The following is a 16,951-nucleotide window of genomic DNA, read 5'->3' as shown; positions in this document are numbered from 1 at the left end:
ATTAATTAAAAAATTATGGGATCTTATTTTTATGTGCTATATATTGACAAAATAATACTTAACAAAAAACGGTCACTCACTAACACGAGAATAATTATTGTATTCTTCTTCACAACACAGGGCTAGGCTGGAGATGTTGTATCTGATGAATTTAAAGTAATTTTACGGGTCAACCATTGTATACCGGACTATTATGATTATTACATGAAACTCTTGATCACACCAATCTCCTGGTCGATTCTCGATGATTGGTTGTTTCTGTAATTCAAAAAGAATTTTTATAATTTCTCATTAAAATACTTACAATGTTTTTATTTCATTTCACTTACCACTTCATAATGCACATATCCGACAAAATTTTGCCTGGGCGGAATGCAACCGAGACTTCCGAGCGACTTTGGCTAATCGTAAAAGAACCACCATCTCGAGTCAAAAGTAAACAAACGTACGCCGCGAAAAAAACATGGCATCTGTTATGTTTCACATAGTTTTCGATGTAATTTTAGATCTTACGTGTAATATCTTATTCAACAGATATAAATTTACACTATTTGTGATATAAATTTCATCGATCGTTTGAACTTTGCATTACAGAATGTAGTTATAAACCAAAAAAAAAAAAAATATTTCTATTCACTTTTTGAAAAATGACTAAAATTACATCAAAAGGAGTTGAAAATTGCATCTTTTTTTAATTACACTTGTGAAAAAATAGATCGCTCGTATTAAGATTGCGTATACTTTTAGAAAATTTTTGCTGTGTGTACCCTTATCTGGTAGTTGAAAAACTATAGCTTCTAAAACTGCTTAATAGAGATGTACCGAATAGTGGTATTCGGCAAACGGCCGAATACCGAATATTGACCTTTTCAACTATTCGGCCAAACGAATATTCGGCCGATTCGGTCGAATATTCGGTCGAATATTCTATTGAGATTGTTATGAAAAAAAACCTAAGCGATTATTTCAATGCTTTCAATTTCTTCCATATTCATGCCCCTCATGTTTTTTAGTCGATTATTCTCAACCAGATGATATTATCGGATGATACATACATTTTTTTTTAAATTGGGGTCTTTGTTGTTGTTGTACGTTTATTTAAATAATAGGGTTTTTAGCCTTAAACTTTTACCTTCAGAAGGGGTTTTCCTGTTTTTTTAAATATCATCAACAACTGAAAAGACATCAGATGGCTAGTCGCTTCTAGGGCGATTATCACCAAAGAGATTGCGTTCCTATGAAATCGGGGATAAAATATGTCAAAACAGGTGCCAATTTATTTGAAATTGCTTCTCTGATATTGCACTAGATGAAGGTTGAATTTTTGCAAGGTATCTTCAAAATAGTTGTTGAAAAGATAAATGATCTTTAACCTTAAGCATACCATACTTTCAACCAAACATATCCACATGATCAGGCATTCAGGACAATTTTTGCAAAGGAAATTTAAAAGAGTTCAAAATTAAAGTTTATTTTGAATTTTTTGAAAAGTCGTCATTGAACACAAAATCTAAAAATTTTTAAAGAGGAATTTTAGTTTCTTATTTGATTTAGCAAATAATCTGAATAAACTCGAGCAAAACTCGGAAAGTTGTTAACAATATCTGAACATCCCGGCCAGATTTGACTTATCTGGATTTTTACTGGATTTATGGGCAAGCCTGAATATATCAGAAAATCTGGAATAAAATATAATCAAAGTATGAAACGATACCGTTCAGCATTCTCCTGAACGATCTACAGTGAAAGATACGCGTATACACCATAGATGGTTTGATGAAACCATAAGTTTTTAATGATTGTGTAGCTTTTACAACATTACTTTTGGATATTTGATGAATTATCCAAAATTATTTGAAAAATTTACAAGTCTGTAGTAGATATTCGGCCTATTCGGCCGAATACTAAGCTCAACTATTCGGTGAGCCGAATATTCAGCTTAACGGTTTTTCGGCGGCATTTGGCGCCGAATATTCGGTCAACCGAATATTCGGTACATCTCTACTGCTTAATAATTCATTTGTTTTGATTTGTTGTTTTTTTGAAATAAAATAACTATGAATAGCTAGAAAACTATTAAAATGAATATTAATTAAATTAAAATTAAATTCCGACAATTAATTACATTCTTTAATAAGGAGTCTTTATTAATTAATGATGGAAAACCGAGTTTCAAATTCAGGGTGGATTTTTCGACTCAACATTTCAATTACAGATTTATTTTTGCACGCAGCGAAAAGATTTTTTTATTTCAAAGGAAAGTGCCTCAAAATCAAAGGACTTTTTTCTTTGATTTTGGGATTAATAAAAATTTCTTTGATTCAAAGGCATTTTCGTTTATTTCAAAAAATTTTTCTTTTGAAAAATCTTTGAATCAAAATCTTAATGCTTTGAAAGAATAACAGTTTCATTTGATGCAAAGTTTTTTTCGTTTGCTACATGTAATTTAGATCTAGATTTAAAAACATTTTTGTTTATTGAACCATTTTTTTTTTATTCCAATTGGAAGAAATATTTTCTGTTGTTCCGAATTAGGAATTTTGAATAATAAAAAGGTAGATTTTTTTTTTATTTTTGTTTTGAATCAAAGTCAGATTTGTATCATTTCAAAATCCAAGTTTTCTCTGCGTGTGTTTATCGCCGCGTTAGATTATGAATTAAATAATCGATTTTTTTTTCGAGTTATCGAATGATTGAAAACTTTTATATCAGTTGTCCATACGTTTCGAGCTACTATGTTATTCGCTCCTCTTCAGTGGACACTAAAATTATATTTCAAACGATTAATTTTAACTTAATTAACAACTTTATTCTTTTTAACGAATAGTCACCGTTGATTATTATTAAATGATAGTTTAATGGCTTTGTGGAGAATTTTTTACTACGAAAATTCTTGATAGAAGAATTAAAGATTGAAATTAAATGACGGATAGACAAAGCAAATGCTTAATAGAAGAAAATTGAAAGATGTTGAAAATGAGCCAAGAGCATATTTTATGGGAAGCTTTAAAGGTGCGTTCTAGACCCTTTGTCCCGCAAAGGGTCTCTTTTAATTTTAATGAAAAAAGTCTCAGCAGTAATTTAAGCATTGTAGCCTGCTACTATTTCTAATATTTTTGTTTTTTCAAAATCAAATAGGTGACCAGTTTCTATACTGTGTTGTAAGGAATATTTAAAGAAGGTAGTGCCGAGGCAGCCCTGCTTTAGTTTTGGTACAGACTGTGTCGTCACAATCACGAAAAATCTGTTCATTTACTAGGAAGTTTGCCTTTTTCGTTAATAATTTGAAGAATTTGCTGAAAACTTTCCACTCTTAAAAAAATGTAATTCTAGAAGAATTCTTGCTCTTCCAGATCGGTTAAAAAAAAGTTGCGATTTCGAGGAATTTTTATGTAAAAAAGACCATCGAAGTTCGAAAAAAATGGTGGATTTTTCTACTCAAATATGCAAAATTTTAAAATTAGTTCAAAGTCTTCCATGAAATTGTTCAAGTCGGTGCAGTTTAAGATCCTTATTACAATAAAGTAATCTATACACAAACTTTTATACAAAACCACTATTTATTATAGGCATTTTAGTAAATCGAGTTAACAATCGTAAATTGAAATTAATTGTTCTACATAGGAATTTAATATGGTAAACCGATTGGATAAAAATCATGAAAATCGGTTGAACACTCATAAACTTCCAGCTAGACCTTTTTAAAGCTGAATTTTTATTCATTGTTGCACGTTTTAGCTTCAAGATGACATTGCATTCATTAATAAAATAAGAATAAAAGCATAATGCAATCTTCAAAGGACCAAAAAAACTCATAAAGTAGTGAAATAGAGGCCCTACAACACTATCAAAATGAAATTGGAATTCATTATCGTTTTAAAACGTGTTCTTTAAAATTTCTGCCATTCGCATATCAATTTTCGATACATTCGTTTTTGTGACGTAACAAAAAAATCCAATATGGCTCCGACACTACCTTATTTAAATATTTCTTGACTGTGTTGTGCTAGTCCTGTACTCATATGTTTTGTTGATACATTTGTATTGTGTTGTTTTATTTGTTTTTCTAAAAATTGACTAGTTTCACCTATGTATGACTTTTCACATTTTTCACATTTAATTTCGTATACAACATTGATATTTTTGTTTTTGGGGGTTTTATCTCAGTTTAAGGATATCTCTTACCGTATTGAGCGTTTTTTCTCTGTATTTTGTATGTGTAAGCCCCATTTACTAAAACGACAACAGTGTTCTTTTTATGGGAAAATGGACTTAAAGAATTGAAGTCCAGATATCGTCGATACAAATTTGGAGTCTGTGAAATGGCATAATAAAACCATTTGAAAATAAATAAAAAAATAGGAATCAGCACTGATATTAGTGTTTTATATCAATTTGATGTTTATTAACTATTATGCAAATTCCTGAATCGAAAATTTGTTACACTGTTTTAATTTTGATTCTGAATTCATTATTTTCCATCCATTTTGAAAATATCTAAAAGTATAGAAAAAATCCTAATAGCCAAATTTCCGTTCCACAAAACTTTTTTTTAAAGACATACACCGTCTTAGACGATTTAGGCTCGACAGACTGAATAAATGACGTGGACAACTTAAGATTAACATTTAACACCCAATACCGAGATGGGAATCGAACCCATGCCATCAGTGGACCAGCGACTACCGTCTTACCACGCTAACCACTCGACCACCGAGACGTACTTCAATGCAACATCAGTATTTTTGTAAATAACTAAAGGCTTTACTGTGAAATATTGCAAAAAGATTTTTTTTTTTTCATACTTCCATTTGCAATTTGGTCTCAGAACATCTTTCGCGTTAGAGTTTTGATAAGTTTTTCCGAAGTTCAAAGAATTTAGGATAATATTTTGATCAATATGAGTGCCTTGTATCCGAATATGCAATAAGGTTGTTTTTCGAATCGCATTTTAATCTGAACTTACTTTTGAAAATGGTACAAAATCATTTCAGGATGTTCTAATCATTGATAAACTTTTTCCTGAATTTCAAATAATTTTAATTTTTGTGAAAAGCTAAAAAAGTTTTCTTTTCGTTAACATTTTTTCCCATCCTGGAAAATTCGAGAGACAAAAGAAATAAACTTTTTTATAGTATATCAGAATAACTATTAAATATTGATCTTTGAAATATTTCCATAAATTGAAGAACTTTTTGAGCATTTCTTTTCCGAAGCATCTTTTTCGATCTTTTTCTATGACTTCGAATAACGTAAAAATGAATTTGTGTAGCTGAATATGAGCATCATATTTGACTTACCGTACGAGGTTTTAACAAATATAAATTTTGAACAAATCGATCAAGAAAAAAGAGAGATACAGTCATTTTAAGCGAGCAGTGTCAAATTGAAACTCAAGATCCCAAACAGGAGTTATCCTGAGCTTTCAGGGAGCGTCCATAAAAATATTGAGGAAAAATTTAAAATTTCAATGGAGTTGCCAGAGGATTTTTTGTAACTTGGATGCGTCTGAATTAAGTTACATGTTACCAAACTTTCAATATTTTTAAATTGACACTCACGAGCGGATGAGGGTTACACCTACATTATCTTTTCGAAATAGCGAAATGATTTTGAAAAATCTTGTTCAAACAGTAACAGTTCAAAACTACATTAATCAAATATTTCACTCAAGCTTGTTGTTCAAGGATTTTTCCTTCAGTTTTTTACATAGTTGCAGTATTTTTAGAAAATTTTGCAAACTGGAACTTTGAAAGAGTGTAACTTCTACAGAATTCCTCATCTAAACTGTAATCCTTTCCACTGAAAAGAAGGCTTACTCGACATCGGAAGTCTATTCGCCAACACGACACCAACGCCAACACCATTAGAAACGGATCCATTAGTCGTCGTTCCAGAAAACGAATCGACATCCTGGCTTCGTTTGCCAAAGCGTTTATGTCCAACGATCACGAAACATATCAACTCGACAGGAAAGGAAAAAAAATAGTTACAAAATTCCCCATCATCTAATCACTAGACAGTCGTCATATGAAGGTAGATATTAGCCAGAGTTGCAATCATCAAAAGATCCGGAAATAGCACAGCATGGGGCACGTTAATGCTACCGGCTCAAAATTGTAATTTCCGGTAAACGTTCGTCACGGAATCACTCTTCGTGTTGGTTGGTGTCAGTTAAATCCGTTTGCCCTGCCACCATCAACCATTTTGTGTCTCCCATCGTTGGTTGTAACAATTTGTCTAATTTGTAATTTTATTCATTTGATGCCCTCCTTTTTCTCACATTTTCTTTTTCTTTTCTGTTCCCGTTGCAGTTTGTGCGGCAGTGAAAATAACGAGTCTGAAAGTGCCATCCACCTACCTGTTAGATAAGACTTCCAAGAATCCGGATCCGCTGATACTGGACTGCGAGTACGATGTGGACGAGAGCGAAAAAGGATTTGTGCTGAAATGGTTCCTCGATGGACAACCCGTTTACCAGTGGATTCCGACAAAGAATCCCTTTCCATTCGTAAGTAATTTTTAATTTGTGAATGCTCACCAGATTAGGTTCGGAGCTCTAGGGGCTAGGTGCTGAATTCGGCACTGATACATGTTTTGAGGGGTGGCAGCGAAAATAACTATGCTGAACTCAAACAATCGACCTTGTATGTACATTAGACCGCTGCCAAAAAAATGACTTTTTGCTCCCATATGTTTTTTCGATACCTTTTGGGTCACCAAGCATCAGTGTAAAATTTGAGAAGATTTGGTTGATTCTTGAGTTAGCGCAACGCGTTCAATTTTGTATGGAAATTTGTATGGAAGAAGTAATTTTTGCACATTAAATTATCCAGAAAATTCAAATAAGCTTGAAATGAACTCGGTCTTTGATTTTTAGTTTTGACTATTCTTAAGCTTCATTTTTGGTTAACATGACAAGCAGCAAAGAATTTCATGAAAAAAGTAATTACCATTTCAAAATAAAAACTGAATCCTTTGAAAAGTATTTAAAAATTGCAGACTTTTCTTGCTAGAGCGTTTAATAATTTCATGAAATGTTTTTGCAAATGTTATGCAAATCAATAAATTTCCTGGCTATGCAAAGCAGTTTTTAGAGATTTTTTATTCTCATCCTAAGGTGTCAAAGCTTTCAAACAAGCTGTTAAAAACGCTAAAATTAAAAAAGTATAAGATTTTCGATCGACTGGTAATTGGATGTAATAGTTTTTATTTACGGCACTTCAGTCTATTATTTTTAAGATGATATTATATTTACTCCAAGCAATATCAAACTTATAGAACAATATGCATCCAAGCTCACGAAGAAGAAGAGGATCAACGAAATCACCGATGGAGAAAAACCAGAGCAAAACACAACACAAGTAACAGCCAAGCAGAAAGACACCACAGCCTTGATCGATCACTGTTTAGAAATGGGACATAGGTTCGACTTAACAAATACTAAAATTATAGACACAAGTTTCAACACACACACACACTAAAATTCTTGGAGATGTGTCACATTTTTAACAATCCAAACACAGTAAATCTCAAAACAGATACAAATAATCTAAACGCAATGTACTCACAAATACTTCATTGTCTCAAACAACAAAAATACAAAACTCAACATCTCTCCGAAATAGTTCCTACCACAAAAGACACTCACTCTCAACATAACCAATAGCCGTCCATTAAACGCCAAAACCAAAATTTAGTACCACAAATCAGACTCCATTTTCAAAATAGCCGTTTACCCATAGTTTTTCAAATTCACTGTGTAGATTTTAATCATATTTATTTGGTAAGACTTTGTATAACAAATTCAAAATCAAAAATCATTATTCAACCATAATTTTACCTTTCATAGAAACAACAAAAATAGTGAACAATCCTGACATTAAACTTAACAAAAGTGACAGAAAAGATGACAATATTGTAAGTAGGACAAAGATTATGCTAAGATCAATGTAGTGTTTTTAAATTTAAGTATTCACAACTTTTGTAGTTTCCCTGAAGATGAGACTAATCAGTCTTGAAACGTTGGAGTAAATATAATATCATCTTAAAAATAATAGACTGAAGTGCCGTAAATAAAAAATATTACATTAAAAAAGTAATTTTGAAAACAAAAAATTTGTGTAACATCGAATATCTTTTCTGGAACAAAATTTAGGTTTGTGGTTTGTTCACATGAATTGTACTGCAAAAATTTAAAAATATTTTTCATTCAAAGTTATATTTTTTGGAACTTTCAGTACAGTTCTGGCGATTTTTGAATGAAAAATTTTGACTCCCCATACAAATTTCCATACAAAATTGAAAATCGTTGCGCTAATTCGCTAAAGTCGCGAATGCCATAAAGATGGTAAAACGACTATAATCGAAACAAAAACAAAAAAGTTGCGCTAATTCAGGACTGGATGGTTTGCTTCCAAAATTTTTATTGCTATTTCTGGCAGCAAAAAATAACCATAAAAAGTTATGGGAAGTGTAAAAATTAAAAAAATTGAAATTTTCCTACAAAGCTTGCAGCGGTCTAATGTACATTTTCATGATTGCTCCAAAAAGCTGGGCACCTCAAAACGCAGAAAGTTTCGATACATTTAACCTTAAAAATCACCCTACGAAATGAGGGAAGGATACAGAACTTGTTAATGCCAAATGATGTAAGATTGCACAAATCTTCGAGATCTGTTGTTACTTCGAATTTTCGATAAATCGACTTTTAGGAAGTGCAAAATAAATCACATTACACTCCAAATCAAAATTTTATAAGACATCCTAAAATATGTTTTTCATCAGTATTGCTCATCAAGACCGTGCGAACGGGGGAGTGGAGAGGGCGGTTCAAGGTCTAACGACACTTTATGCCGTTCAGGAATGGAAACTTATTTTTGATAGAACATAGTTTGAAAAGAAAAAGTATTTAGAAGTGTAACTAAGAAATCATACTTAGCGTTTGAAACCAACAAACCATTATAACTTCAAAATTGATTGATCGAATACTAAGTTTATACATCAACATGTTGGAAGCCAAACAGGTGTGTTTCAGTGATTGAGGTCATCAAAATTTTCAAAAAATCTAGTTACTTTACGTTTTTACTAAAAAATTTGCTTTACAAAAAAATCATTATAAAATTAATGCTGATATGAAATATTTTTCAAGAAACCAATTTCAGTTTCAATTTTATGTTGTGTTTCTTTATTCTTCCGAATGCTCACCATCACATTCGAAAAGGTTTTGATAAATTACACAAGGCCACAAAATTTATATTCTCCGGGATGCAAGGAATTTAACAGTTAATTTTGACCAATTTGGGTGTCCTGATTCTAAGTATGCAATTTTTCCAACAGCTTTTGATTTGAATAACTTTTGAAAACATTTCAATATAGTTCAAGAAATTTTTATTTTATTTACAAATCTTTAAAACTAAAATTAAAGTTTAAATCAATTATCAACTTTACCCAAAACTTTAGATGTTATTTGTTCTGCAAAAAAAAGTTAAAGAATTTTTGTTTACTTTTTCACATTTCTAAAGAGGTTGTAAACCAAATTGAATTTTAAGTATTTTAAAAGCAAAAATATCATCGTTTTGAAGGGTTTCAACAAATTTTTTTGAATAAAATTTTTTTTAAATTTTATTCAGAAATGTCATAAATACTTGTTATGAAATCTTTCAAAATTTTTAAAGAACTGTGTTATTTAACTTTTACAAATATTTACAAATATTACAAATCTTACAAATATTATTCCTAAATTGAATAAAATAGTCATAATAATCAAATTTAGAATAAGGTGTTTTCTTTAATGTTAGTTCGTAGTATTTGTAAGTTCATTAGTTTTCAATGAGTGATTTCACTTAAATATTCAAGCTCAAAATTCTAATAAAAACCCAATGATTTCATGTGCTTTTCAGAATAAATATTTCACATTTTCGAACCATTACAACAAACAAGAAACAAAATTATCAAAATCTGAATAGCTACATATTTGATTATTATGAATATTAACACATTGAGTACCACAAAAACAACTAAGCTGAAAAACATCAAAATTCATCATTGTAATCTCCATGATCCACTGGGACTTATTTTACAAATTTAGTATCATTGAATCACCGAAAATGTTTTGTCAATATTGTAGAATAATGTTTTTTGATTTATAGTTTCTTAATCTTCCAAACAAATTGTTATGTTAGGAAACAGATTTATTGCATTGGAAAGTTAAAAAAAAAATATATAATCAACGAAAATTTCGTTTATTGATTTCAAACAACCAGGAAATCCTTTTTTAAATATTGCATCTTATCCCATGTTATGTTTTTGCTTTTAATCTTTTAAAACAATCATAGCGCTAACGGCAAAATATTATATTTTTTCCATTTAAGTTGCCTTGACTTCTAAAATTATGTTTCAAATTGTTTTGTACCAAAGCGCCGTATTTGCAAATAGCATTGTAAATCTAAAGGTTGTTCACAACATTTTTTACATAGTGTGTTGTGATCATAGAAATACTTTTTTGTAGCTATAACACGAGCTTTAATGCTTTCGGTATTAAAAAGTTTCAATAAATTTCGATCATTAAAGGGATTTCGTACATAAATTATATTTATCGAAGCGTTTGGAGTCGTTCAACTTGGTGGCCGCTAGTGTGGAAAGCTAATTACATTAACATACAGTAAAATGTTCAAAGAATTCGTTGCTAATGATGTTAAAAAATAGGGTAAAAAGTGGGGAATATATCTGAAGATTTCTCTTATGAACTAACCAAAACAAATCTGAATTTGTGATTTTATTCTCTATGTTCAGCAAATTTCATTTGCCATCGAAAGCTTTGAGCATCACAATGACATTCATTGTGCTTCTGAATTGACACTCATTACGGTGAATATCAATTTGAAATGATTTTCTGAAAACTTGTAACTCTGCTTAAAACTGATATATTTTTAAATTAACAAACCCCATTTCATATATGATATATCTAAAGATGAAAGACTAAATTTGACAAAAGATTAGAGCTCATGACGCTTTATCTACTAAATCAATCATTAAATCATAGGCATCAAAAGGCTGTTACCTTGAGTTTTCAATTAAATTCTGTAAATAAGTTTTCATGATGGTTAGACGAGTTTATAGAAAAACATTTTTTTTTCTAAAAAGTTTAAAAACTTAGATTATTCATCTTCATATTTTGTATAAATTTTCACAAAATTTACCGTATTTTAAAGTAAAACTGTTTTAGTTTTTGAAATATTATTAAAAAGTAGTTTTTTTTTTAATTCTAAATTTTATGTTCGAAGTTGGAAAAATCAGGTGTTTTTGGTTGCAGTAGTGATTTGGCTACCAAACCGTGTCGCTTTTTAGTGTTTTTTACTATTAAGTATGGCCAGAAGGTGCCCCCCGAAATTTTTCTTGTGATGCCGTGTGTGGGTTATGAATTAGAAACAAGAAGAGAAATGGTGAAATCGTAGAAGAAAGTATGGTTGCTGTGATGTGTTTCTGGTTTGATTCCGTTTTAATAGAATGGTTCACTTCCATCAATCGGACAACTGCATGGACGACACACGGATGTTCACATTTAGGCTGATACTTCCAAATTAAAGCTAAGTAGAACCATTTTCATTAGTTCACTTGTAAGATTGAATTATGTGATTTTAATGTGGTTTAGAGGAGAGTGTTGTTCAAGAATTTTTAAGCCATTTCGTTAGCGATCCAATAATATTTTTTTAAAGTTTTCCGGAGCTCCGTACAATGAACGCCCTCAACACTTGCCTTATTGTGTGACTATCCATCTTTTTGCTATTTTTGAGACGTTCTACTTTTATTTTTCGTATAGCAAACGGATCGTGTGTGCGTTTCATCCCGCTTTCTGCTTTATTTTATACTCACAACACTTTTCATCATTATGTGAAACGTGGGTGGGTGTTAAAGGAATCTGGTTGTATTGGTTTAGAATGATTTGAGAATCGGAAGTGTTTGAGTGAAGATGAATGAGATACCTAAGGGGAGCGATTTTTTTCTGATTCTCAATTTTAATGTAATTCATACCGATGAAAAAATTGAATGTTGACTGTATACATAAATTTTTCATTGACATTTTCATAGGTTTTCTTTTTTAACACCACTTTTATCTTACTGCCGAACAACGTGACACTTATTTTTCCAGAATTTTGCTACCTTTTATTGATCTGATAATTCTAGCAGATGCCAACCGAATTGTATAAATATCAATACTGGAAACATAACGCAGAACTAATAATTGTTGTTGTTTTAATCATTGTTATTGAATCTAATCATAAATAATAGTTTTAAGTATGTCATCATGTGTATATATTTCTTTTGGTGCTGAAATCTTTTGGAATGGGAAAATTCTAAGGATTTCGGTGCTCTATTAATAATTTCTCTGCTTTTTCAAATCATTTCAAAAGCGAGCAATGGCGCTATAACCATGGTCGATGACCTGAGATGAAGGTACAGGGATCTAGAATAAAACAGTGTATAATAGTCAAAGAAATTTCTTTAACTATTGCATTGTTAAATTTGGGACTCTCTGTAGAAAAACCTCATTTCCATCCCCTGAAGGAAGAACCGCAAGGCCCAACACCAGGAGCATAGAAATATCTTAGCATCTATGCCCCCAACGAATTAATATCAAATAAACATGGGAACGTATGGTACTGTTGTCCACGTTCCTTCCTTCCCTGGTTCCAGCCGTCTCTGCGTCCAATACTGCACAGTGGGCCCGGCCTTGAAAAGATGAATAGTAAATGTATTTTTACTATTCACCGGGATGCTGACAAGATCTGGCTGTGTACGTATCATAAGCATAAGCATAAGCATAAGCAATTCTAAATTTTATGTTCGAAAAACATAATCTTCTTGGAAGCCATTAAATGTAAATTTTTACTAAGAAAAACAAACTTTCCATCTTTTGTCCTTTCTAGGACCCAATATTTTGATTGAAAGCGACAAAATATTCAGAAGTTTAAATTATTAAACTTTTTAAAAACTGTGATTGATCTTTATAAACGTTTTATTTATTTTTATTATTTAGAATCAAGTTTTATGAAACGATCGTGATTTTTTTAAAAATCTTCAATAATTTTGAAAAATAATTTGATAAAACAACTTTAAAGCTTCATTTCAATGCGAAATTTTAACAAAATTTTTGTGAATATTTACAACAAAACTTGGAATTCTTTTTTTCAATATAAAATGTTTTATCTTTGCCTTTGATCACTTTCACTCTTGAAATACAGTTAAATGTTTTCTTCTTTTTATAAAATTGAATTCAATAATAAATTTCTGTTGAATGAATTCTCCAAGTTCAAAATGTGTTTTTCGCTAATCAATATTCAAATTTCAATTCGTGATAATTTTTCTGTTTTTTCAAATTCAAGATGCTACAGTATAGTGGAATTTTTTTCTCAATCCTTCAATCGAATATGAAGAAAAGAAATGTTAATAAAGATGTATAAAATATAACAAATACTATCATTCTCCTAAAAAATATAAATCATGGATTATTGTTCACCCAATCTGACATTTATTTTAGAATTCTTTTTTTTAATGTGTTGTAATGATTTTGTGCATTCTTATAATTTTCATTATTTCTTTTGAAGCATTATTCGAAATTTTTATTCGATTCGTTTCTCTGTCGTTTCGGAAATACTGATTTCAAATTTGAATACTAGACTACTTTTAATTTATTTTCAAGCTTATTTCTAGTTCAGAATAAGGAACATCATTCAAAAAGCATTGATTTGAAACTTTCATTTTGATATGTTTTGAAATTTTTTATTTATTTTATCAGTAATATTTTTTGAAGAAAATTTTGTTAGAAATAAATTTTATGTACTGTGTATTTTTGTGCAGTGATTTATCGATTTAATTACGGCAAAAAAAATTTCACCATAAATTTGGCAAAACTAAAAATTAAAATGGAAAAATGGAATTGTACTGTCTTTAATCAATAATCAACAATGTTTCCAATGGTGAAAACGTTTTGTATCAATAAATTTAGATCATGAGGTGTAATTATGAAAGTTTAATAAACAAAAAGGAAATTTAACAGTCGTTATCTCTTATGTTCATTTTGAAAAAGAATTTAAAGAAAACTGCACCAAAAAATATCTTTTGCAAATTTCTTATTTCAATATTTGAATCTTCACACCTTAGATTAACTGAAAAGTTTACTTTTTCGATTTTTTTTTAATTTGCTCAACTCAGACTTTTAATCTCTTTTCAAAAACGCTAAAGTTCACCCACAACGCAAACCTTAATGGAAAACGTAATCTTATAAGAAAACATGATCAGGCGATGTTTAAGTTTATAAATATATTTAACTTGATTCAATGAATGCATATGACAAAAATAATGTTCCATCAAGTTGGCTAAAAAATAAGTAATAAATAAACTATGACAAATATGACAGAAACGACGATAAATGATAAACATTTTAATCATACTTTTTTGTTATTTTTTAATTCTTTCCTTTTTTCAATTAGTTTTGTGATGTTTTCTTCATTGTCGGTGATAACTTGGCGAAATTCAAATTTAGATATGAATATCAACAATACCAGAAACTTGTTCACTAAAACCATTTTATCCACTCTATCATCACTGACAAAGTTTAAGTTGGAAGATGGGTGATTTTTTGAATGATTAAATTTGGAACTGATAAAAATAAAATTAATAAATTCCAAGTTTTGATTTCAATATTGAAAGCACAAAGGAAGTTTTTATTTAGTTTATATTGCGCATTAAAGTTAAGCTATAAAAATGGTATTTCGAATGATTTTTCAAAGATTTCATTGATTGACTATAAGATCATGATCAAATAAAAACAAAGATTAATTAAGATAAAATAAAGAAAATAAAAACAAGTGAAACAATAAAAATTTTCAAGCGCAGTTAGAGTTTGAAATTACAAAATCTGAATATTTTGTCGCCGCCAGTTGAAATATTGAGTCCTGGAAAGGACAAAAGCAAGAAACGAGTATTTTTTATAAAAAAAAATTAGATTTATATTCTTCCAAGAGAATCATGTTTTCAAAATACAAAAATTCAGAGTTAAGAAGACAAAGCCAAACTTATTAAAGATATTTCAAAAACCTTCATTAGTTTGGCTTTAAAATTTGGTTAATTTATTTGAAAGATTAATTAAAAAGCTTTTGAAATTCGTTTATCAGTAATTTTTTTCCAATGAAAAAGTCTAATCATTTCAAATACAAATTCAAAGAATTTTATTGATCAGTCAAGGGAATACACTTTGGTGCCTAATTTCATGATTGATTAAGTACATTTTGGTGTCCTGAACTCGAGTCGTTTGTCTGATTTTGTCAATCAGCTCTCGATTAGGTAAAATGGAGTTTATAAAATTAAAAATATATATTAGTTTTGAGTGAAATCAATCATTGACGGATTTTTAAAGCAATAATAAAAAAAAGATTTCCTGTAATAGAAAAATGATTAAAAATATGCTCATGCGTTTGGATGAAAACCATGTTTAAAGTGTTTTTTCTTCTTGATTTTTGTTGAATAATTCCTGAGTTTTTGCAGAATTTGCCCAGATATTGTTTGGATTCAGGGTCAAAAATTTTGAAATCAAATGCCCGGTTTTTGTAAGGTTTTTTTGTTTGCTAAAATAGCTAGGATTTGCCCGGCCCCGAGACGCATGGGCAAAATTCCGGTAACTTTATCCAATGGTTTCAAGTATAAATTCAGTTAATCCTAAATTTTGAAATTCAAACCATATCCGTTTAAAAAATAGTTATAAAATGTTATCTACCAAATCCCTATTTTATCATTCAACCCACACTATCGAAGACCCGCATATCGTCCGCTAAATTTTCATTCACGCTCTGTGTTCTCCTGTTCCTTGTTGTTTTGCAGCAATCGTTCAAAAACCGAGTTGATACCAGCTACGTGGTGTCCCAGGAGCGGTTACACAAGCACCGGGCAATGGCAATCATCAAACCGTTGGCCAACTTCACCGGGGAATATGCCTGCATGGTGCAGACATTTGCATCCATCGACCGGAAGTCGGCCAAGCTGAAAATCATCGGTAAGCATCATCATATCAACGAAGCGGGCGCGGTGTCCTACTTTGGGTGGCTATTTCTCTCCCATTCATGGTGGTTCACAGCAGCGGCTGGCTGATCAATCAGTTATGTCATTTGGTTGGTTTTCGGAATCCAAAATCCGATATTTTTGTTTTGATGTCCGTTCCTAGTTTTGCTGCTGTGGGTATAATGGAAAAATGCCCTTTATGTAAGCACGATTTTTTTTGTAATGTTGCCATATGGCGTTAACGCCCTCCAGCAATGTAGCAGCTTGTCATTAGATTTAGAACGAAAGCGCGCGCCATATTTTTACCTTCATAGCATATCACACATGGGAAACCTATTCTCTGTCAGTTTTCTCTGTCGTAGAGCAGTTTTGGGTACCAAGCAGGATTTAGGGAATCCGCTTTTCAGATTACTTTTTCGCGGGTTCATGGGATTAGGTCGAAATTTGCACAAGGATTCGGCTGAAAATGTTCACAACTTGTTTTTCTAACAAGTGCCCTTGTTAAGCCCACGCGCCAAAATTCAGAGAATGCCAATAGCATTTTTTTCAATTAGGTTACCAGGATTCAATCTGTTATCTATGCATAGCTACATTAAACGTGATCTGATTTCCATTTATAACTTATGTAACGTTAATTAAAAGGAAAATGTTTTTGATTCACAACAAATGAGAGCCACTCAATGTTTTATGCAAGATTTGCGCTGTAAAAAATCAAATTATGAGGTAAAGAACTCACATGTATAGGTCTGGGGGAGGAAGACTGAAATTTGCTGTATCGTTTTTTTACTGTTCGGCAAAAAGCCAGCAATTATTGAAAAGATTTGTAATCGTTCAAATTTTAACTTTAGATGATCAGTTTCGTGTAGCGAGTCATGTAACTCAGTTGTTTAGGTGC

At 30.8% G+C, this 16,951-nt stretch overlaps 1 protein-coding gene across 4 annotated transcripts in view; it reads left to right on the top strand.

Moving 5' to 3' along the window:
• LOC129749632 (uncharacterized) overlaps positions 1 to 16,951 on the top strand; it is a 566,714-nt gene that overhangs the window by 402,076 nt on the left and 147,687 nt on the right. For all 4 annotated transcript variants that reach the window (XM_055744666.1, XM_055744665.1, XM_055744664.1 and 1 more), the window contains exons 2-3: positions 6,315 to 6,511; positions 15,880 to 16,051. In XM_055744666.1, coding sequence (XP_055600641.1) covers positions 6,315 to 6,511; positions 15,880 to 16,051 — 369 coding nt within the window. The remainder of the gene's footprint in view (positions 1 to 6,314; positions 6,512 to 15,879; positions 16,052 to 16,951) is intronic.

The sequence above is a fragment of the Uranotaenia lowii genome, chromosome 2, assembly GCF_029784155.1.
Source record: "Uranotaenia lowii strain MFRU-FL chromosome 2, ASM2978415v1, whole genome shotgun sequence".
Classification (NCBI taxonomy): Eukaryota; Metazoa; Arthropoda; class Insecta; order Diptera; family Culicidae; genus Uranotaenia; species Uranotaenia lowii.
This window is presented reverse-complemented; position numbering and strand designations above follow the sequence as displayed.